The sequence below is a fragment of the Perca flavescens genome, chromosome 18 (assembly GCF_004354835.1).
Source record: "Perca flavescens isolate YP-PL-M2 chromosome 18, PFLA_1.0, whole genome shotgun sequence".
NCBI lineage: Eukaryota > Metazoa > Chordata > Actinopteri > Perciformes > Percidae > Perca > Perca flavescens.
The window spans coordinates 8,705,846-8,728,002 of record NC_041348.1 but is presented as its reverse complement, the minus strand read 5'-3'; the positions used below and the strand labels follow the sequence as shown (position 1 = coordinate 8,728,002).

General features: G+C 39.9%; 3 protein-coding genes across 8 annotated transcripts in view; 2 read left to right on the top strand and 1 right to left on the bottom strand.

Moving 5' to 3' along the window:
• Window positions 1-1,110: 1,110 nt before the first annotated feature.
• smim8 (small integral membrane protein 8) lies at window positions 1,111-2,708 on the top strand. The gene is made up of 2 exons (XM_028605726.1): window positions 1,111-1,424; window positions 2,317-2,708. The coding sequence occupies exons 1-2, from the start codon at window positions 1,296-1,298 to the stop codon at window positions 2,473-2,475; spliced, it is 288 nt and encodes a 95-aa protein (XP_028461527.1). The 5' UTR covers window positions 1,111-1,295; the 3' UTR covers window positions 2,476-2,708.
• Window positions 2,709-3,230: 522 nt separating this feature from the next.
• On the bottom strand, window positions 3,231-18,047 carry ddx51 (DEAD (Asp-Glu-Ala-Asp) box polypeptide 51). Its single transcript, XM_028605277.1, has 16 exons — window positions 17,746-18,047; window positions 15,875-16,212; window positions 12,830-13,014; window positions 12,575-12,725; window positions 12,124-12,269; window positions 10,679-10,750; window positions 10,491-10,597; window positions 9,753-9,861; window positions 9,479-9,624; window positions 7,709-7,898; window positions 7,369-7,484; window positions 7,134-7,250; window positions 4,118-4,219; window positions 3,898-3,961; window positions 3,625-3,759; window positions 3,231-3,366 (listed from the first exon to the last, which is right to left on the bottom strand). The coding sequence occupies exons 1-16, from the start codon at window positions 17,766-17,768 to the stop codon at window positions 3,349-3,351; spliced, it is 2,019 nt and encodes a 672-aa protein (XP_028461078.1). The 5' UTR covers window positions 17,769-18,047; the 3' UTR covers window positions 3,231-3,348.
• Window positions 18,048-19,532: 1,485 nt separating this feature from the next.
• cenpe (centromere protein E) overlaps window positions 19,533-22,157 on the top strand; it is a 36,304-nt gene continuing 33,679 nt past the window's right edge. For all 6 annotated transcript variants that reach the window (XM_028605133.1, XM_028605138.1, XM_028605139.1 and 3 more), the window contains exons 1-3: window positions 19,533-19,753; window positions 20,821-20,933; window positions 21,054-21,143. In XM_028605133.1, the coding sequence (XP_028460934.1) occupies window positions 19,698-19,753; window positions 20,821-20,933; window positions 21,054-21,143 (259 nt within the window). In that variant the 5' untranslated portion in view covers window positions 19,533-19,697. The remainder of the gene's footprint in view (window positions 19,754-20,820; window positions 20,934-21,053; window positions 21,144-22,157) is intronic.

Genomic DNA, 22,157 nt, shown 5'->3' with positions numbered 1-22,157 from the left:
TCCTCGCGTGGTTATGACACAATCGTTAGCCTATTTTTATAAAAACGTCTGCTATGGAGCCATAACGTGAGATACAAGGTAATGGAGCCTTTTATACATGGTCGTGTTTCTTTAGAAATAAACAATGGACAAAAAGAGTCTTTAAATGCTTCAGATGTAAAGTTATTCGCTGTCAAAGTGATGTCAAAATGAACGCTAGTCAGTGGAGTGCTAACGGGAGGTGATCTCTTTGTAGCATCAAAATGGCGCCATAGGAGGTTCGAGTTCTGAAGCGAAGCTTACCCCCTTGGAGTGACAGGGGTCGGCTACAATCTTTCCTGCACCGCCTCAGCGTCCTGGAGGCGTAATAAAGGGCAGATTGCAGCCAATCACCTTCTCAGCAGAACAGATGATACGCATGATTCGCAGTAAGTACATCCTCTGTTGTGCTTTTTTGATGAGGGAGCTGATGTTCAGCACCCAACCGCCCCTCAATAGCAGCTCGGTTTGGGTTAGGCATTGAGCTCGAGTGGTTAATGTTAGGATAGCCGATTGGTCAGGGGATAGGACCTGTACCAATCAGGTTACGTTACCTTGCGTAAGCATGGACGCCCGGCCAATAGTAGCTATTGAAGGGCGGGTCTTGGCGTGGCCATAGTGGCGGAAAACAAATCGCCAACGCCTTGAGGTCCTGGGAGATGATGATGGAGCCCAGGAAGCGAAAGGAAAGAATTCTCGGGATTTCCTGCTCATAACCACCGGTGGTGGAAATATTTATTCATAATTCAAATTCATAAAACAATTCATTATTTTTTTTCTAGTTGAGATTTTAATTCAAGTATTTCTATTTAAGCTTTCATTCAATAAAAGATTTCAAAGATTTCAGTTTAAGCATTTATATTCAAGCTTTCTGACTTTTTACATTGAACTTTTGAAAAATGAAAATTTTCAAATTATCATTTTTACATTTCAACTTTGCTTTTTCAATTTCAAATTTAATTATGGCATGATTTTTCCTAGTAGCGTATTAAAATTATATTTTTTATTTGATCTCGCTTCATTTTCTCTTTGGACTTTCTATTTGAATTATGAATAAATATATCCTCCATACACACCGGGGCGCTGTGGCCTTTCAAGTTGTATTATGCTTCACTCTGCTCTTCTTCAAACATATCGCAGTCTTCTTTGACTTTGAGACATGGCTGTGTTTAGAGAGACCTAGGTAACGTTTAGTCCGAACGCCTGCGATGTTAATTCTTCGAGCTTTGTAGTCATATATTTCTTCAAAGAGCGGTCGTTCATACGTTTTAGCGGACATGACCGATAAAGATGTCGGTAAAGGGAAGGACAGCGCCGGGGAAAAAGGATACAGGACCCCCGGCCTGAGGGGCGCACAGACAACGACACTGTTCCGAGCTGTCAACCCTGAACTCTTCATAAAACCTGTAAGACTCAGACAGACACTCAGTTTGCTCTTCATTGAGCAAATTAATATGTTTAGTTATAACGCTGAAGCTGGTTTCTGCTCGAAAATTAGCTTAGCATAGCTAATATAACTTGGAGTCTATCGAGTGTGCCACAAATAATGCAACAATTTCGTCACTCTGTCTCTAAATCATTTAACTTTTAAATTGACTTATATATACTATTTTATAGGGCTGTCCTCGACTAAAGAAATTCTTAGTCGACTAACACTTATACGATTTTGTCAACTAATCGATTAGTTGATTTAATTGACAGAGCTGTGCGCTTTGAGAGGTGGTTAAGACAAGAAAAGCACAATATAAATGTAGTTAATTAACCATCTGTAAAACTGAGTTTCTCCACAATTAATCCTGCAAAAGCACCACTTTAAATCTTGTGTTTTAAAGTGTGTACCATAAATGTGCTCAGAAGTTTCTTGGAAATAAGTAATTAAGCATGAATAAGCATAAAAAATGACTAATCGACTAAAGAAATCTTAGTCGACTAAGACCAAAACGACCGATTAGTCGACTAATCGACTAAGAGATGGCAGCCCTACTACTTTTTTTTTTCTGTAATGTCGCGTGCCAGTCGTCTCCTCCTGTGCGTGAAAGTGAATTATTTAACGCTACCTTGAACAAAGACAATCTCCCAGTCAACTACCACCTTTTTTTGCTTTATTCTGGAACTTTTAACCACATCTCACGGTCTTTATCAGCAAAAAAAAGAAAAGAAAGAAGGAAAGTAGGCCTAGATCTTGGATTGAGGTTTTGTCAAAAATCCATTTTGTCGGTTTTCACAAGGGAACAGTGGCAATGCCTTTTAACAAATCTGAAATCCTTCACTGTAACATAAATCTGTGATCTTTTTCAGAATAAACCAGTGATGGCGTTTGGACTGGTGACCATCACCTTGTGTGTGGGCTACCTGGGCTATATGCATGCGATGAAAGAAAACGACCAGCAGCTATATGAGGCCATCGACAGCGAAGGAGAAAGATACATGAGGAGGAAGACTTCCAAATGGGACTGATGGCACAACATGTTCTGTGTGTGTGTGTGTGTGTGTGTGTGTGTGTGTGTGTGTGTGAGAAAGAGAGGACAGAGTGAATTAAAGCCTGACTGGTCTGAAACAAGGACACCTGTCAGCTTTTCTCTAAATGCTTCCATTAAACTTCTCTAATCTGTAAATACAACTACATTTCCACACAATAAGATAACTCTGTGCAAAATTAAAAGCAGTAAACATGATGGTCACTATTGAAATGTTTTTTTTTTTTGGACTGAGCAGACAAAGAAGATGTTACCTTGAGCTTTGGGAACTTGTGATAGGGATTTTAATTAATGTCATTTTGATAGATGAATAGATAATTCCCAGCATGGCTCTAAACCAACTTTACCCTGAGAGGTAGAGGTCCAATCAGATTTAACATTACATGACTGACTGGAAGGCACTAAAAAAAACTAAAATCCAAAACACTACTTGGATCATGGTAAGCAGTGTGTAAATATCCAGTGTTAAAACACGGTATGGTAAACATGGTCCTAAATAAAATTTCATAAAATAAAAATTTCTATAATGAAAATGAATTCCAACAAAATCACTTCACATTGTGTTTTTGCTTGTTACAATTTATATATTAATATTGTTTCTGAATTCATACGTACGATTATTCACTTCCCAATGGATTTGTTAATGTCTATATACAGTAATGACATCAGCTCCTTTTTATATGTTGGGTAGGAACTGGTACTGTAGAGCTGAAATCAACAGCATCACCACACACAGACATTTTATGTTTTATTAAACAACATAAATAATTCCAAGTACAGCTGAAAAAAAAATGCAATGTGGTCTTTATGAAGCATAGATGTCAGCTCGGAGGAGAATGTCACAGTTGCTCCATTATTTGGCTTTCTCATCCTGTAGGGACAAACAGAAGGCCAACGGTCATTAAAAGAGGAGCATGAAAATGACTAAAACTGGAGTTCATTTTTAATAGGTGGTAGATTGAAATCGACAAATTCAATGTTATCAATTGAATTAAAGAGGAGTTTGCTTCATTCAGTCATACTTGCATTTTAATAATATAATGGCCAGATATGCACAGAAACCTTATTTAAAAAAAAATAATATATTCTGTCAATTTCAACATTTAAAAAAGGTGTTTGAGGATGGTACCTTGATAACGTTAGCCAGCTCCTGCAGTGTTTGTTCATATCGGGCTTCCATACCCTTCAGGTTCTCTGGTTTGACAATCTGCTTTTGAATGCCGGGGCTTCCTGCTTCCACCACCATCTGAAGGAAGTTCTTCTCCTTTGTGGGAAAACGCACACAAAAAAACAACATTGTTTTATACGGTCTATACATAATGTTTATGCTGTTCATAAGTCTTTTTTTTTTTCTCATCCACATTTAATTATAAATATATACATATTTGGAGAAGTATTTCACCTGGACTCCGAGCAGAAAGGTGAAGGCCAGGCCTGTTTTCCCTGCTCTCGCGGTTCTTCCAATCCTGAACAACATCAACATATAAAAGCCAGGACAGAGTCTCAGCCGGAACACAGTATGGCAGAGCTACACTTGACAATAGGAAGGATTACCTATAAAATCCTGTTTTTTGATAAAAATGTCCTTTACATTGCACATATACCTTTGATGGACAGCTCACCTGTGGATGTACGTCCTGATGTACTGCGGTGCATCATAATTCACGACACACTTGACCCCGTCGACGTCGATGCCTCTGGAAGCTGCGTCTGTGCTGATCAACCTTCAGGGGGGGCACGTTAGTTCAAACCATTGCTCGTTAAAGCTCGCACTGCAGGAATTTATGAAGGGCTAAGTAAATAAATACATATGCAGAAATAAAATATACATTAAAAGAGTACTATAGACACATACTGTATTTACTTCATCTTCTTAATGAGTATCTTAAAGTGCTCATATTATGCGGTTTGGCTTTTTCCCTTTCCTTTATTGTGCTATATATCTTTTTTGTGCATGTTACAAAGTGATAAAAGCCCAAAGTCTACCCCAAAGGGGGGTTGGGTGTTCCAACAGAAAACAAAACCTTCCAAACAGCTCTACTGTAGTCCAGCCTTTACTTCTGTGACGAACACGTGTCATTTTGTAACACACGTTATAATGCTCGTGGGGTTGCAGGATATTGACAAAATGTGCTATTGCGATATCGATTATGAATATTGCGATACCGGTAATTTCTATATTTTTTAAAACATAATGTAAAATTACAAAAGTTACGGGAAAACGCATCAAAATAGATTCATAACAAATACAACACTAGGTTTATTTCAACTGACGGTCATATTGGACTGGTCCGACATAAATAAATAAATAAATAAATAAATAAATTAGGACCATGTCTACAGAACTGGACAAAATTTACTGGTTGGACAGTATAAAATAAATAAAGGGGACAGGACACAACTGTGCTTTCGCTTCTCTGATCGAAATATGCACATGGGTTTGTCACGTTGTAGACCCGTGCGCTGACGTGCACTAACATGTGCAAGTGTATCAGGCCAATGTAACATGATCATTATAGAGTTTCAAGCGGGCTTTAAATTAAACACAACTAAGCCACACAGCCAACGGATGGGAGGCACCGCTCCACAATATAAACTAAATATTGCCTACTTATTGAGTCACTTTTTATATAATATTGCGCAACGTGATATCGCTATAATGACATTGAGTTGATATATCTTGCACCCCTTAATGCTCGTCTAGCTTCTAGCGCAGCACGCCCTCATACTCTGCTTCTGATTGGCTAGTAGTCCTTTCCTAGGTACTGCACATGTGCGACTCCCAACAAAGATGGAACAAAAGTGGGATGCCTCACTCTAGCTAAAACAGAGAGCTCAACACACAGGGTGAAAAGAGGAGCTGCAGCAATGTGTAGTACAACAAAAATATGGTGATTTTTGAAAATAAAACCATGTAAACCTATTCTGGTACAACCTCTAAATAAAATTATGAACCTGAAAATGATAATATGAGCACTTTAATGTGTAACATGTGTATACTGTAGATGGTCTTCCAACTCTTGACTGTTTATAATAAGTAAATTGTGCGGTTTTGGTTTATGGTTAGATTTCTGTGCACAAAGTAATATTTTCAGTTCACCTCCGTTTTTCCCTATTGTTGCCAACTTGTACGGATATGAACTGGCTTCTTTAAGTATAAATTTTTTTTACATTAAAATTCGATTTTTAGGGGGCATTGCTATGGCATGGTGGTCTAATACCAGGTTATCATCACATCTCTTTTTTGGTCCCTAGGATTTGTTGTTCTCCTTCTAAAGAATGTCAGCGTTTCCCCTATCCTTGTATAGGGAGAATAATGCAGTTACAAGAGACTGGTGATGCGTTGGTAGAGCGGGCGCCCATATATGGAGGTTCGCTCCTCCACGCAGCAGACGTGGATTCGACTCTGGCCTGTGGCCCTTTGTTGCATGTTGTTCCCCCTCTCTCTCTCTCCCCCCCCTTTTAATGTCTTCAGTTGTCCTGTCAAGTAAGGTCTAAAAATGTGCAAAAAATAATGTTTAAAAAGATATCCAGTCCTTCCAGAAAAATGCTGTTTTTTTGTGATTGTTGAGGGCAAAAATCCTTGATTATGCGGCATGTTTTCTTAAAAAAAAATGCGATAGAATTATGCGGGATATTTATGAATTTTATGGAATGAAATTGCGGGAACTTGCAGAAATTGCGGTTTGATGAAAAAGAAAAAAAAGTGATCCCCCCAACATTTTACCCAAGCTTTTCGATGATGTTCACGTCGCGTAATTACGTCACTTCATAACGTTCCCATGGCAACAGGGGAATATGGCTGCTCTTGTGTGAACTAAACGCAACATTTTTCAACTTTCTGCTAAGATATATGGGACTTTTTTGCAACGAAAATGCGGAGATTATGAAATCATGCAAGCTCCGCATATTTTGGGCGGAAAATCGGCAATTTACGCAGAGAAAGTGCGGCGTATTTGAAAAAAAATGCGGCCCCCGCATAAATATGTGGACTTTGGTTGATTATGCACTGAATTATGACCTTCGAAGTCACTGTTCCATTATCTTTAATGTGACTATTATTGCCACTGTTCATCACACCCCCAACCGGCCCCGTCAGACACCGCCTACCAAGAGTCTGGGTCTGCCGAGGTTTCTTCCTAAAAGGGAGTTTTTCCTTGCCACTGTCGCAATAGCCACTGCTAATGCTTGCTCTTGAGGGAATTACTGTAATTGTTGGGGTTTTGGAATTTATAGAGTGGGGTCTAGACCTACTCTATCTGTAAAGTGTCTCGAGATAACTCGGTTATGATTTGATACTATAAAAAAAATTGAATTGAAATTGAATTGAATTATGCGATCGCATAATCGCGTTTTTCTGGAGGGAATGGATATCGGTGATGCTGGTTTGCCCTCGTTCACCGTGAAGTCTACTGGAAATGATGTAATGCAGCGTTTTATGTGGCGTGGCGGCCAAGTCGAATGCCAAGGCGTTCAAGTGGATTTCGAAAAGTAACCGATAAATACATTTAAAAAAAAAACTTTTGTTAAGCTGAGAACTTAATTTAATGCAGTGCGTGTGTGTGTGCACAATGTGTCTACATTGGCTCGCAACTTATTCTCCAACCCAACGGTGTGCACACAGGTACGTGGACTCACAGCTGGATCTTTCCCTGTTCAAATTCCTTCAGCGTCTTCTTTCTCTCAGCAGGGGAGAGTCGGGAGGAGAACTCCGCGGCCTGAATTCCTCCAAAGAGCTGCACCAGCAGGTGAAGTCTGAGGAGAAAAACAAACAAACAGAAAAAGGCCACGCTGAAAGAGTCCGCGCCACTTGAAATTTGGAAAGATGTACACAAATGGGTTCAATCGGTTTAAACTGTTGCTCTCTCCAAACCTGTGTGCAGTTTCTCTGGAGTTGGTGAAACAGAGGATGGGGCTGAGCTTCAGGCGCAGGATGAAGTGGAGGATGAGGAGGGGCTTTTTGCTTAACGTGCAGGGCACATAGTACTCCTAAAAAACAAAAAAGGTGCAGTCATTAACAAAGTGACCCAAGTCTTTGACAGCATCTCATCATCATTGTCTGACAGAGCTGGGCAATATATCGATATTATATTGATATTGTGACATGAGACTAGATATTGTCTCAGATTATGAATATCGTAATATGGCACAACTGGTGACTTTTCCTGGTTTAAAAGGCTGCATTACAGTAAAGCTCAAAGCCGCTCTCTTACCGTGAGACCTTGGGGGAAGTTAAAGCAGCCTTGTTTCTGGGCGGGGGCAGCTGGTGTGGTGTTGGAGGGACTGTGGATGGAGCTGAAGAGTCTGGGCTGGTGGAGGCCCAGCTGCTGCAGCTTCTCTGGGTTCTGAGTGAGTGTGGCAGAAAACAGCAGCTTCTGCAGCGGCATCTGAGGTGGAGACAGACTGAGAGGGGAAACACATGGTATATTCAGTTCATATTCTACCGTTACACTGGCTTCAAAGTGGAGCTCCAGTATTATTTCAACCCTTTGTTGTCTTCCCGACTATGAACTTGTTGTCCTTCCGGGGACAAAATGTTGTCGCTTTTATTTGATGATTTTTGGCGTGACATTTTTTTTTTAATTCATGGTCAATAAACCTAATTTAAATGACATTATACCTAATTTTTGAGTTTGATCTAGCAACTCTCTGTTGGCTTGCGAGCTGGAAAAAACAAACTCTGGCTGGGCCAATCACATCGTGTATAGAGTTGGTGGGCGGGCTTGTGGCAGCTGCTGCTGGCGAACAGCGGTCTTTCGAAGACTCAGAGTTCAGCTTTTTTTAGAGAAAAGAACAAAGAACGGCACTGAAGTCATTCTTAAAAGAGGAAGATGTGTTTGGAGTTTTGCCGACTAATCTATTAACTAGCTCAGCTACCTTCTTCGTTGCTCTGCTTGTCTGTAGTGCAGAGGGAATTTGAAAGACAAGCGTTTATCCCGCCCCTCGGATTGAGCCCTGCCAATGGTGAGTTCCCAGACCCAACACCTGGATGTGGGTCTGGTGTGTCAGGCTATAAGATCAGAGGATGTTGAGTGAATCACAGGTTTATTTCAACATTTAGTCAAAATACTGTTTGAAAACCATTTAAAACATTTCTTTTCTTCAAATGCTATGCAATTGAATGAAACAACCAAAATTCAATGAAAGCAACCATTATTTTACCTGCGAAGCATGGTGCATCCAAGCTATTTTTGTGGCAATTTGGTTGTAAGAAACAATTCCTGATATAAAAAAAATAATAATTTGAAAACAGATCAAATTTGACAACACATAACATAGTTATAGTGCGTAGTTTCTGTCGCCCCCATGAGGAATTCTAAGTAATACGCCCCACCCCACCTCCTCCATGCAGTTAAGAAATCCTTGATGGACTCTTCAGAAGAGGTCATTATTGTCCATCGAGTTCCTGCGTGCGAAAGTCACCGGACGCCACATTCTTCTGAACAGAGCAGTACTGAGAAATCCAGAGAGAGTTGTGTGGCGCCGATAGTCTTAATTAGCTTAGTAGCAACTCATTTGGCGACGGCTTGAATGTAACGGACGTTCATTAATATCAAAAAGTTACGCACTAAAGCTTTAAAAACATAATTCTGCTTGAATGAAGAAGAAGCAAACACACATTCCTGAAAAAGTCGGAGTTTCATCTAGAGATGGTCCGATACCGGTATCGGCTCCGATACCGGTATCGGCTCCGATACCGCCTAAAATGCTGGTGTCGGTAAGTACTGGAGGTTATGCACCGATCCGATACGCATAATAAAGTCCTAAAGAAAATCTACGTTATTTTATTTCTGTTCTTTTTCGTTATAACTATAAAAGAAAGTTCTGTGGCATTCCTTGTTTTTTCCTTGGATCGGTAATCGGTATCGGCCGATACGCAAGTTCAGGTATCGGAATCGGTATCGGGAAGCTAAAAATGGTATCGGACCATCTCTAGTTTCATCTCTATCCACTGAAAAGAGACGGTGTAAACACAGACTCACCTGGCTGCTGTCACACATGCTGGCTCAGTCCGCCTGAAGAGGGACACGGCTTCTGCTCCACTTCGTGATCTGTACACCGCCTTCACCACCTGACTGAGCCAAGACTGGTGCATGCTGTCAATCATCCGGTCAGCCTCGTCAATAATCTGGGATGGATGGGAGAACGAAAGCCTCCACTTCAAGTACAAAGACGGTAGATGGCGGACAATGGACTTCCATGTCAGGTATATATAAATAAATACTGGTTTCAGTTAAACAGGTTTTAAGAACTCACAAGAAACCTAAGGTGTTCCAGACTAAAGCCTGAATTCTTGTTGATGTGATCAACCAGTCGACCTGGAGTGGCCACTACAATGTCTGCTAAGCTGCGTCTCATGCCCCCTCTGCAAGAAAAAACAGAACACAGATGAAAGAAGCAGTATAGTGAGCCCCCCCCCTCCCCCTCCTAATACAGCTGCATATCTAAAGCCTGTAGTGTAATATTCATAATTTCTTCATCATTCTTTTGCCTTCTCATTCAATGCGTTTCCTTTTTATTTTCATGACTATTTACATTGTAGATTCTCACTGAAGGCATCAAAACTATGAATGAACACATATGGAATTATGTACTTAACCAAAAAAGTGTGAAATTACTGAAAACATGTCTTAGATTTTAGATTCTTTAAAGTAGCCACCCTTTGGTTTTTGTATTTATAAAGGGAAAAAATTCCACTAATTAACCCTGACAAGGCACACCTGTGAAGTGAAAACCATTTCAGGTGACTACCTCATGAAGCTCATTGAGAGAACACCAAGGGTTTCCAGCGCTATCAAAAAAAGTAGGGTGGCTACTTTGAAGAATGCCTTCAGTGAGAATCTACAATGTAAATAGTCATGAAAACAAAGAAACACATTGAATGAGAAGGTGTGTCCAAACCTTTGGCCTATACTGTACAAATAATCCAAAAATGAAAAGAATATGTCCTGAACAGCTGCTGAAGCGCCCCCACTATTATGAAGCTGAACGTACCGGTGTTCTGAGAGTGAAGCCTGCTCTGCAGCAAAGGACCTCTGACCAGCCAGCATCACGACCCTGAGAGCGGTTCCCTCAGCGTGCGACGCAAACACTTTGCAAACCTGTACAAGAGAACATTTTCAATCCATAGAGGGAACATTACTGGGTGAGGTTCTCCAGATCCTGTTTGGAAAGGTTCTGACCTGCTGGGCGAGCTCTTTGGTCGGCAACACGGCCAGAGCCCGGACTTCACACACCACCCGCTCCATCAGCACCTGACGGTAGAGAACATCTTTATTTTATCTGGAGAGACTTACTACACGTTCCCTCTTCACACATGCAGTAGTGCCTAGCAGTGTCGGACAAGTTACTTTTAACCCCCCCTGTTGTCCTTCGGGTCATGTCCAAAAGTTTTCTATATCAGAAATGTGGGTTTCTTTCAACAAAATTGACCAAAAAGAATATGGATGTTTCAACGCAGCGCTTTCGCAATTAAAATGTTTACAAAAACAAAAAAACGTCAAAGAATGTGGACTAACATGACAAAAGTGACAAGAGCGCCAAAAACATTGAAAATAGCCACTTAAGGCATTGAAAGCCAGGAAAACAGCAGAATAAACCATTGAAAAAAGCGTTAAACAAGGCACTAACAAGGTTTAAAAAAATTATTCAAAAATATTGAAAAAAATGTGTCAAAAAAATGTTGACCAAGTAGGGACAAATCAAATATTACATATTACAAGCTAATTTGACTGACTTTACAATATTACTGTCAGTGTTACTGATTTCACTACTTTTGCAGGGTTTTTTTTTACTTCGCAGAATGACTACTAGGCATTATAAAATGTAAGCGGGTTATGTTTCAAAGCGGGTAATCATAACGCAGAAGCTCAATGGTCGGGGGGGGTTCAGATCTGGCCCATTCATGCATTCACATGCAGCAGTTTCAAGTTTGTAAAGAGATTCCTTGCTAGTTAGATACAGCCACAATAGGGTCTCTTTTGCAAACCAAACGTATAGTCTGACTCCATAGCCATCTCAGCCATTTAATTTCAACAACAAAATTCTTCGGGGGATTTTTTTTTTTTTTTTTTTGCCACACCGGCTGTGGAGCAATGAGGATGAATGGAAAAATCAAAAACAATATACTTCCATCCTCTTTCTTTGTGTTGGAGTTCTAAACTCCGATGGATTTCTGAGGACTCTGGGTAACTGCTCCTCAGATCTCTGCAGGGTTTTCTGTCGCACGACTAAAACAACTTTTGAACGTTCATGTTCCACCAAAAGTTCCTTCCTGAGGCTATTTTGCAGCGGCTCCGTGCGGAGAGCAGCGCCGACCATGACAATTGCGATTGGTTTAAAGAAATGCCAATAACCCAGAGGACGTTTTTTCTCCCATCCCGAAACACTGGGTGGACTAGCAAGACCCTCCTCCGCAGCGCTGTCGAAGAAGGTCTGGCAAAGCGAGACTATGCGCTACTTGACATAGTAAATGTAATAATATTACCGAAATCCTAAGAGTAAAGCATTATATTACTTTGTTACTGCTAAAAGTAACTGTACTGTAACTGTTACTGTAACCCCCAACACTGGTGCCTATACATTTTGTATGAATCTCTTGCCCAATAGGGGATGGCGGGAAGCTCACCTGTATGACAGGTATAACAAAGGCAAGAGTCTTGCCACTGCCTGTTGGTGCAGACACACAGATATCTCTGGGCTTGTAGCCGCCTCGTCCAATCAGCAGCCCCTGCTGTGCGCTCTCCAAGATGGCTGGGATCACCTCAGCTTGCACTGCGAAAAGGTGACAGTATTGGTCACAACTTTATTTCTCATGTGTACGCACAATATACCAAGCCTTCACCACAACATCCCTTCACAGTGGATTTTTGCACTCCCAATGCCTACACCCACCAACACATGCACCCCTTTTTTTTTTTAGCTACATAGACACCATGTATATCTGATTTATTATAACAAACGAATACAGGAAAATAACACTGATGTAACATCAATATTAAAAAAGGCCCATTCTCTATCACTTGGAACTTTGGAAACCCGCTGCTGAATACACAAGTAAATACAGCTTGTGTCATTACCTGGGAAAAGGTGCTGAATGCCATTATTTTGTAGTTTTTTCACAAGCAGAGCCGAAAGTTCTGGGATGCCAGCGATGGGGACCAGGTTGCTTTTAATGTCTCTGTGAATCACATCCGGCTGAGCGAGCCACTGAGGCAGGACTCTGTGTACCTAAGAAAAGAAGCGCACACACACATTAACACTGTGTGGATGTTGGTCCACAGAGGAATACTAATGACGCTGGTCCTTTTAGCACCATCGACAAATGACTGTACCTTTTGGACAGGTTTGTTCTCGAACCCTCCCAGAACCGTGTATCCAGTTGGAGCAGATGTCTTGGCCGTGGTTTGTTTTAGTGGGACATTTTCTGTCCCCGTTTTCTCCTCTTCTCCTCCGGTGTCCTCCTGTCCATCTCTTCCAGTCACAGGAGTGTTGTCCGATAGAGCTTTAACAGAACTGCCTGAAAGCCAAGACAAACTAAATCATTTAATGCATATTTCGTTTAGCGGTGGGGGGCAGAGTAGCATAGCAGCATAGTATTGCGATATTTTCCGTGGCAATACTGTATCGATCCATGGACGCCAAGTATCGATCTTTTATGGTGCGTTCTTTTTGTCTTGTAATCGCGACTAGTAGCTCGAGTGTGACGTCACATCCAAACGAATAACCGCGGGGTTGTTGCGTTCTTTTTGTCACACAATACTACGAGTCGGAGAAAAGATGGATTTTTCTAACATTTTTAGTAACATTTAGGATTCTATTCACCCAGTTATTGATATATTACACAAATATATTTCACAGTTTGATACATGACATTTTTTTTTTGATTTGATCAACGTTAGGCTACTGCTCCGCTTTCTGCTAAAGACTCTTAAAGCCATTGTTGTCATATAGCAACCGAGCGTCTCTAGCCAATTTCAGCTGCACAAGCTACAAAATAACTAATTAGGGGGTATTTAACTCATAATAAGACTGTAGTGCAGGGCTGGACTGGCTATCTGGCATACCGGGCATTTTCCCGGTGGGCCGACGGACGGTGGCGTTCTTTTTGCAACTTCCGGTTCGTAACTCCGGAAAACGACTCGTAAATCGACTTCGGTGGACAAAAAGAACGCACCATTATTATACACTGAACAAAATCATAAATGCAACACTTTTGTTTTTGCCCCCATTTTCATGAGTTTTCAAACTGCACATTTAGAGTGGCCTTTTATTGTGGCCAGCCTAAAGGCTCTGACTCACCAACCCAACGGCCGACCTTCGACAGAAAAGGCAGTCGGACTGACTGCCTCCCCGAGTTGGTCAAAAAAGTGCCTCAGAACACACCGAAGCGACATTGACTTGAACGCATGTTCTGCGCGTGCGCGAGACGTAATACGTCTCCATAACAGCAGGCGGCGCTAATCTGTATTGTCGCCCAAAAAATCAAAACCGGCAGCTGATTGGACGAACGCGTCTCATCTTTTATGAAGAAAGTTCACCGACACGTGTGTTTCTTAAAACATTTTAAGCGAGAAAAAGGCCCTACAGTTGCTGAATCGGTCTTCATTTCAGATCGACAAAGGTCAGTTTAAAAGATTTTCATCAGATTTTGAGAGACTCTAATCTAAACCACTGCAGTGAATGTAAAATCAATGATTCAAATCTACTTTAAAAAAAAGGTTACAGGAAACGGTACGGTGACCAGAGCAGGAATGAGGTACTTTTCATCCCTAGATTTCCACTTGGAATTGAGATTGATGATCTTGATCATAACAATGTCAAGCAAAACGGCAGCGATTAGAAATTCAGCAAAGACCTTTCAGTCCTGACCTGCCCTGGTATGGTGCCTTGCTCAAGAGCACCCTGGCAGTGCCAAGGAGGTGAACTGGCTTATCTCCATCTACCAATCCACACTCCGGTTCCCAACCCAACTCCCTATGTACTAAGCTACTGCCACCCAACATGTACTGAGCGGGACATTTTACAGTTATCAAAAACATAATTCCTAACATAACAGTAAATATCTGTGAACTTCCTGGTGAAAACGTTGTTTCAGTAAATACTTACAGCATTAAGCGGATAGTGTTCCTCTTCGTTTTAAGATTGTACTTTTCCTTTAAACGCACCAGTCACACATTCAGTTGTGCAAAGATTTCTTCTAAATCAGAAACTAAATTAGAATTATTGATGACTATGAACAACAACAACTCAAATACAATAACAATTAGAAAAATATTATGCACACATACAAATGCAGGCTTTCATTTTTGTTTTTATCTTAAACCCCAAATATAGTTTTGTCGTCACTTGGGGGCCAGGGAAGAAGTTGTAAACATAACATTGAATTATTATCACTTAATAAAAATCAATATAGTACAAGTGGTTCTTGCATGAGGCCCAACGAGCTGAAAGACACTGCAAAGCTCCGTAAAGCGGAATGGCACGGCAGAGTTGGTGATAATTCTCGGTGAATTCCTCACTATGAAGGACTCCTCTCACATTACCATTGTTTAAATAAAAAATATTAATTAGTGTAGCTTTAAATGAAGTTGTGTGTAATGTGGGAAGGCAGGGTTTTTCCTGCATAGAGGAATTTTTGGTGCCCCCCTACCCCCAGGTTTTAGCCAGCCCCAAAGAAAAATGACCAGCGTCAAAATGACTGAGAAAGAACTGAGAATAAAAATAGCACTTCAAAACCTCTCTAAATGTGTTAAGTGCAAATTACCAAACAACGGTTAAACAAGCAGAACATAAACTTGAATAAGAGAGCCAATCTCGGTTTTATCTCTATAGTCTGGCTGTACCGGACTCTCCCGGTGATTTATTTAAATATAAAATGTAATTTCTTTTTGGGTTAATTGGAATTTTATTTACTCAAGCACCATATCCATTTTTGTTTATGAAATTGTCAGAAATAACAGGAAAATGCATAGATTTCTGTCAAATTAGGTAACACAGACTCATAGCCTTTACTGTACGCAGATGGATCATGCTTACTGCCGTGAGTAGCCCCCCTACCCCAAAGGCCTATTCTGAGCCAGGAAAAACCCTGGAAGGCCTGGAATATTAATGTCTAGATTACCTCATATTTGGCATTTCTGTACAATGTCCAGCTACTTATTAACCCAAATATATGAAGGCAATCAAATATCTGTGGTAAGCTAAAACTGGCTGATCATATTGGCCATGCCAATGTGTCGGTCTGGCTCTTTAAACGGCACAACATCACAGTGAATGAATGTCATCATATCATAAGAATGATCATATCAATAATGTGATAAGAATATATTGCCCAGTTTTGTGTCAACATGTGAGTATATACAACAACAAGTACACACCTGACTGATCCTTTTTCTTCTTCCGCTTCTCTTTTGCAGCCGTCTTCTTCTTCTTTTCCTCGTGGACAGGCTCATCCGGGCTATCAGAGTCCAGGGCAATCGAAGGCACCACTTCTGATCTCCTCTTTTTGTGTTGCTTAGGCTCTTGACTATTGTCCTTGTCAGCTTTTCTTTTCGTTTTGGCATATTGCTGTTCCGTCCGTTCTTTGGAAGGATGTTGCGTCTGTTCTGTCAAACTCTGTTGCTGCTTCTCTTTCGCCTTCTGCTGCAGTTTAGCCAGTAACGCCTGAGACCGAGACTCCTTTGAGACGCTCCCATTTTCCTCCTCTCCAAGATACCTGCGAGCAACGTGACAGAATGTAATGGGTTACAGATTCTTCCGTACACTTTTTCAGCATAAGCAAAAAAATAGCTTTGGGTCAATTTAACAGCTTGTAACCTATTCCACGATTCTATCGACATTTTGGTCAAAAATTAGCTATTCGCACTCTTCTCTGACATGTTTTCAATATTATGTTTAGCTAATGTGAGGGAGCACTCAAACAAGCTATGAAGAACCCTTCTGAAACATAGGGATGCATACAGTAAGGGGGGAGGATGAGCATCCCAATCGGACGAACCAAATTGGCAATGACCAAAGGAAAGAGACAGACAATTGACTATGTCTGTATTTGGGGCAAAGTGTGCAAAAACCTAAAAGGTCTGAAGATCCACCAGAGAAAGACGGCGTGCTCAAGGAGGGAACAAGTAATACAACGCAAAGAAGCAGTAGCTAGCAGGGCAGGTGCTGTAGAGCTCACTACAGACCCTGGTCAAAGGGAGAAGGCTCGTCACACTTTGGAGAGCTGAATGGCAGCGGAGGAAGGGCAAAGAGAGGGCCAGAAAGCGCAGTGCATTCACGGCCAATCCCATTAGGCTCCTCCAAGACACTCCTGGAACAGAGGCGAAGTGGCCACCTCACTTCTTCAGCAGAGGAGATCAACCAGCTTCTCAGTATCGCTTTTTAGTGACACATAAGAGAGCCGGACCTCGGGCCGCGTGAGGCACTGGTGTCACCCAAAGAAACAGGGACCCGATTCAACATCTCTGAGCCCACCCTGATGGAGAGCAAAGAAGCATTTAAGAGCTGCAAGAGCAAGTTCCGTCCCAGGCTCCAGCAGAGTACCAATCAAGGTCTGTCCTAGTGCGACTCCAGAAGATCTTAAAGCTGTTCTGGCAGAAAGGAAAAGTTGTTGCTCAGTGGAGGCACAGGGAGGGAGCCCAGTTACCACAACATGAGCAGTTTTGTATCATCTCGCTGCCTAACAGATTGCTAGCTAATGTGAATTCTAGGGTTCAACAATATGACGAGAATATCTAATTGACATTACTTTTTACCTATATTGCAATACGATTCACGATATTGGAGGGGAATGATCATTTTTGTATCATTATTCTCATTTTTATTGAAAAATATTAAAATAAAGGATTATAGTGTGATTTTTGCGAGGATTTACTGTAGGATAGGATTTGCAATGTAGATTTACTTTTATACAAAGTTAGAGTTAATTATCTGCTATTTAACGGTAACATGCGTTTCTGTATACCTTAGCAGTTAGACGCTTATAACTAACAGAAAACGAGTTCACCGTATTTAAAAGTTCTCGGTCGAGAACAGTCGACGTGATCTAGAAAACCCCATTTTAAAATGTATAAAAAGGGTTGTTTTTAATACATAGCGTTAACGGTCTGTGATGGTTTGACCAATTAAAGAATACTGCTTACTAGTTTATTACTTAATATCTTAAATACACTCAGAAGCCAGATACAACCATATAACTCCAAAGCCATGTAGCAATGTGACAGAAAGCCAGCACCGAAAATAAGCCTACCTGTTTACAAGAAACAGAGACATTTCACCAGCAAAATGTAACAACTCCAGTCAAGTTTTCGTATACTTATCAGCTATCTAGCATTTGGGAATTATTAACACCGAGCAATTAACGACGTCCAGATTCGTAAACAGCTATGGTTCTTTAAAGTACTGCAAACGCTTAGCTTCTGTTAAACTTCAAAAAAAAAGCACCACTTTCTCATGCGTTTTCCACATGGATGTTTTGGTTTTCCCTTCCACTTTGTAATGGACGCCGTTTGATGACGCCACTCAAGCCGTCGCCTTTTTATGCATCGCCATTTGGGCGCTTAAATCAAAGTAGTACTCTTTGCTACCTGCTACTAGTAAGAAGAATGTGGAGAAAATCAAATATCACTATATTTTTGACCAGATACCTCAATATCGATACCGCAACGATATTGTAGTGTTGACTATTGGTGCTTTCACAAAATATTTACACAATGTGATTTTTATATAATTATAAATTATTTAAATAATCATCAGTAATGTGGATATAATGACTATGTAAAGGTAAATACTAGAACAGCTACAACAGTCTGGTAAGTTCAGAAAATGAGATCACTTTACTGTAATGCAGCCTTTAAAACCAGGAAAAGACAACACTTATGCCATATTACAATAATACGATATCCAAAATCTAAGACGATATCTAGTCTCATATCATGATATCGATATAATATCGATATATTGCCCAGCTCTAGACTGTATATTAATCTATTAATATATGCAGTCTATGGCTACAATACAAACATGGCTACAACCATGGGTGATGTATTCAAAAGACTAGTAAGTAAATAACATGTATTTTAAAGGTTTCCATTACAGCTACCCAACAAACCAAATTTTAAATATATAAATTAATCTGATCTGTCTGAATCCGGCATATTTTGTAGTGTTTTAACAGAGATGATTGTAATATTTGTTTTTTTGAGTGTACTTACTGTATGTCAGATGTTTTGGATTGATGTTGAAATTGTATTGTGGCTCTAAATTAAAATGACAAAGTGAAAGCGATATTATTTTTTAGTAGGAAGGAAATGATTTGGATAAATGCCATGTTTTCATTTTGAATCTTTTAATTTTATTTGGAAACTTTCATCTCCATAAATGGTCTGAAAGAAAACCAAATATTCACCAATTTAAAAATGATATTAAATTATATTCTGAAACTTTAGGACTGACAAATTAGAAAGCTATCCGGACTCTAAACATCTACAATGCCAAACCTTTTTAGTGTAAATTATATATTTTGTTCATGTTGTTCTCTGTTATTGTATTTTTACTTGAGTTATAAGTTATAAGTTTTTTGAAAATAAATATTTTATTTAGCTTTATTTTTATTGGATTTTTCGGTGCATTAAAACAAATTTTGCTTTCAGAGCCAGTTGTCCATACATGGGCTACTGTTAAAATACACTTTGAAAAGCACTATCGCAACTAAAACTTAACCCAACCGTTTTTTAACCGCCACATGGATCTGAAGTTAGGGCACATGGTTAAATAAAAAATGCACTTAATAGGGAAAACTATCCTACAGGCTCGGTATATGTATAATATATGTAACGATGTATGTAATAATATTTTTTAGCATTGTAGAAGGAAAATATAAAGCTTTGGGTTAAAAACTGGATTGCAGAGATAATGGGTAATGTTTTCTTTGTTATATACACCAGTATGCTAGGTGGCGGTCATGCACCTTAAACGCTACTTGCCACCCGCCATTAAACAAAAGGAAGAAGAAGACGTTAACCAATCAAAACAAAGTAGGATTTTTTAAACGCGCAAAGCGGTCTATTTTACGTCAGTGGAGCAAGAGGTTCACACCCAAGAGTCATTCACTAGTCGTTTTGAGAATATTGTCATTTATCAAAGATGTATTACTTTGCTTGTTGATTGTATGATTGGTGTGTGTCATTATTACAAAGGAAAATGACAGAAGAGTCGGCAGTTAAAGTGTGTGTTCGAGTTCGCCCGCTTATTGAAAGGTAAGTTTTGAGCCGACTTCTAACTTCAGCGTTAACAGTTGTTAAATTACTTAGAAGCTAACGCTAAGTTAACTAGCGTAAGTGCTAATGCTAACTCTTTTTATAGTGCTAATGCTAACTGTGAACGTTAGTAAAGTAATGTTGTGTGTTTGCCGTTGGCTAGCTACATTTCGGACGTGTCTTTGTTTCAGCAAATACTTGTGTAACGTTATCTAGCGTTAACGATAAAAAAAAACGTTAACGGTACCTACTTAATTAGTTTAACTAACGTTAACGTTAAACTAAGTTATGCGAAGCTAACGTTGTTGCTGTGAAGTCAACGTAGACGTTGAATGAATGTTTTTTTTTTCGGTTTACAATAACGTTATAATGAAAAAAAAGCATTACAATTTGTGTCAATATGCAATAGTTATTGCACGTTTACAATAATTACTAGTTACTTAAACTAGTTAACACTAACCAAACTAACATGTTTTTGGAAATATGTTCCTAGATCCATCCTTGTCCAGAACTAACTCTATGCTGCTAAAGTGCTGAATCTTCAGGGATTGTAACACCAAGTCCTAGGCTACTTAATGGATCTAGTGTGCTGATAAACACTGGGCGTATTTCTCACAAAATTAAAAAAAGAGGCTTTTGTCTTAAACGTCATGCTATGCCCTGCAGTACCCTGCTACACCCTGTAACGCCCTGCTATGCCATGAACTACTAAAACTACTATTTTTAGTCATAGTTTAATTATCTTTATTGTGACTATTATTGCCACTGTTCATCACACCCCCATCCGGCAGCGTCAGACACCGTCTACCAAGAGCCTGGATCTGTCCCAGGTTTCTCCCTAATAGGAAGTTTTTCCTTGCCACTGTCGCACTAAATGCTTGCTCTTGGGGAATTACTTTGTAAATTATAGAGTGTGGTCTAGACCTACTCTATCTGTAAAGTGTCTTGAGATAACTCTTGTTATGATTTAATACTATAAATAAAATTGAATTGAATTTTAGCTATTCAACCACAAAAAAGTCTGTTAATGTTTCCACATGCATCTTCATTGTGTGTCCTTGTTACAGGGAGGAAAAGGCCGCAACAGAGAATGCAGAGCCTGTCCAGCTCTTTTGGAAAACTGATAAGAAATCAATTTATCAGAGTGATAATGGGAATTCCACTAAGAGCTTTGGTTTTGGTATGTTTTGCAGCATGTGCAGCATCAAGAAATGTCTTTACTGGATTGTGTGGCTCCTTTGTTATATTTAGCATAGTAACAGAAATCTACCGTATATTCACTTTCCTCTGTTGTTCACAGACCGAGTGTTCACATCAGATGAAACAACCAATCAGCTGTACCAGGAAATTGCAAAGCCTCTGGTCGTTTCTTCTGTTGAGGGATACAATGGTATGTATTGGAAACTGAATTACAGTGAGACTTGCCTTGTGGTAATGTGTTGCTCCATACACTCAGGGCTTTTACATAGTCAACGCATGGGTACTAGAGGATGGATACCTGAACCGTGCCCGCCGGGCCGGGTTCAGACAGATAGGGTTCAGACAGATATTTAGAAATGGGGTTCGGGTCGGGTGCGGTGACATCAACGCGATTAGGCATTGAACATTTTAAATGAAAAAAAGCTTATTATGTAGGTGCGCGCCTGTGTTAATGTGCGCTTGTTGCCCTGTGCGCACTGATGCGCTCATTTGTTGACATTCCCTAATGACTTCCTACAGTTGCTTAATAAAAGCGGGCTTTCCTCACAAACAAATGTTTCATTAGTATGCGGGGAAAAAAAATAGATTTTTTACTTATTTATTTATTTAAGGACAATGCACATTTAATGAACATGTACAGCAGTACACGTAAAAGTGCCAGATTATAGCCCAAAGGCTAATTTCCATCTGTAGTCCCAATTGGCAGATATAAATTACAATAACAGGACATAAGATAAACACTATTAACATCTGCTATATAAAACAGGATGAAAAAAACAAAAATTATTACTAAATGTTATAACAGAGGCTCAACATACATATGTTTCACTAAACTAATACGGTACGACATACGAGTAGGGGTGACCCATACGTGTTTAGTTTTAAGACAAAATATATACAGTAATAACATTTGTTATGTGAAACAAGGAAAACAAAATAAACAAACAAAAAAACAAAAAAAAAAGCAAACAAGACAATTTATTAGTAAGTGTTAAGACGAAGACGCAATTCACCAACACACTCCCTGGGCTAATACAGTACAGCATGCAGTCAGAAGTGATTGCACGTTTGGTTAGCTCTGAGCCATTCCTTTACCTGGCTCTTAAAGGTGGCCAAAGTGGGACATTCCCTTATAGTTGGTGGTAGTGTGTTCCATAATGCACTACCTTTTAATAGATAGTGCATTATGGCTAAAAGAACTTTT

Bases quoted from the DNA above. Each gene is read 5' to 3' on its own strand.
- ddx51 (XM_028605277.1), bottom strand. From the start codon at position 17,768: ATGTCTCTGTTTCTTGTAAACAG. The intron at 7,899-9,478 runs GTGAGTCTGTGT...TTCCCCTCTCAG, and splicing joins GCATGTGTGACAGCAGCCAG to TCTGTCTCCACCTCAGATGC. The intron at 7,485-7,708 runs GTAAGAGAGCGG...TTTGTTTTTTAG, and splicing joins ACTTCCCCCAAGGTCTCACG to GAGTACTATGTGCCCTGCAC.
- smim8 (XM_028605726.1), top strand. From the start codon at position 1,296: ATGACCGATAAAGATGTCGGTAAAGGGAAGGACAGCGCCGGGGAAAAA. The intron at 1,425-2,316 runs GTAAGACTCAGA...GATCTTTTTCAG, and splicing joins CTGAACTCTTCATAAAACCT to AATAAACCAGTGATGGCGTT.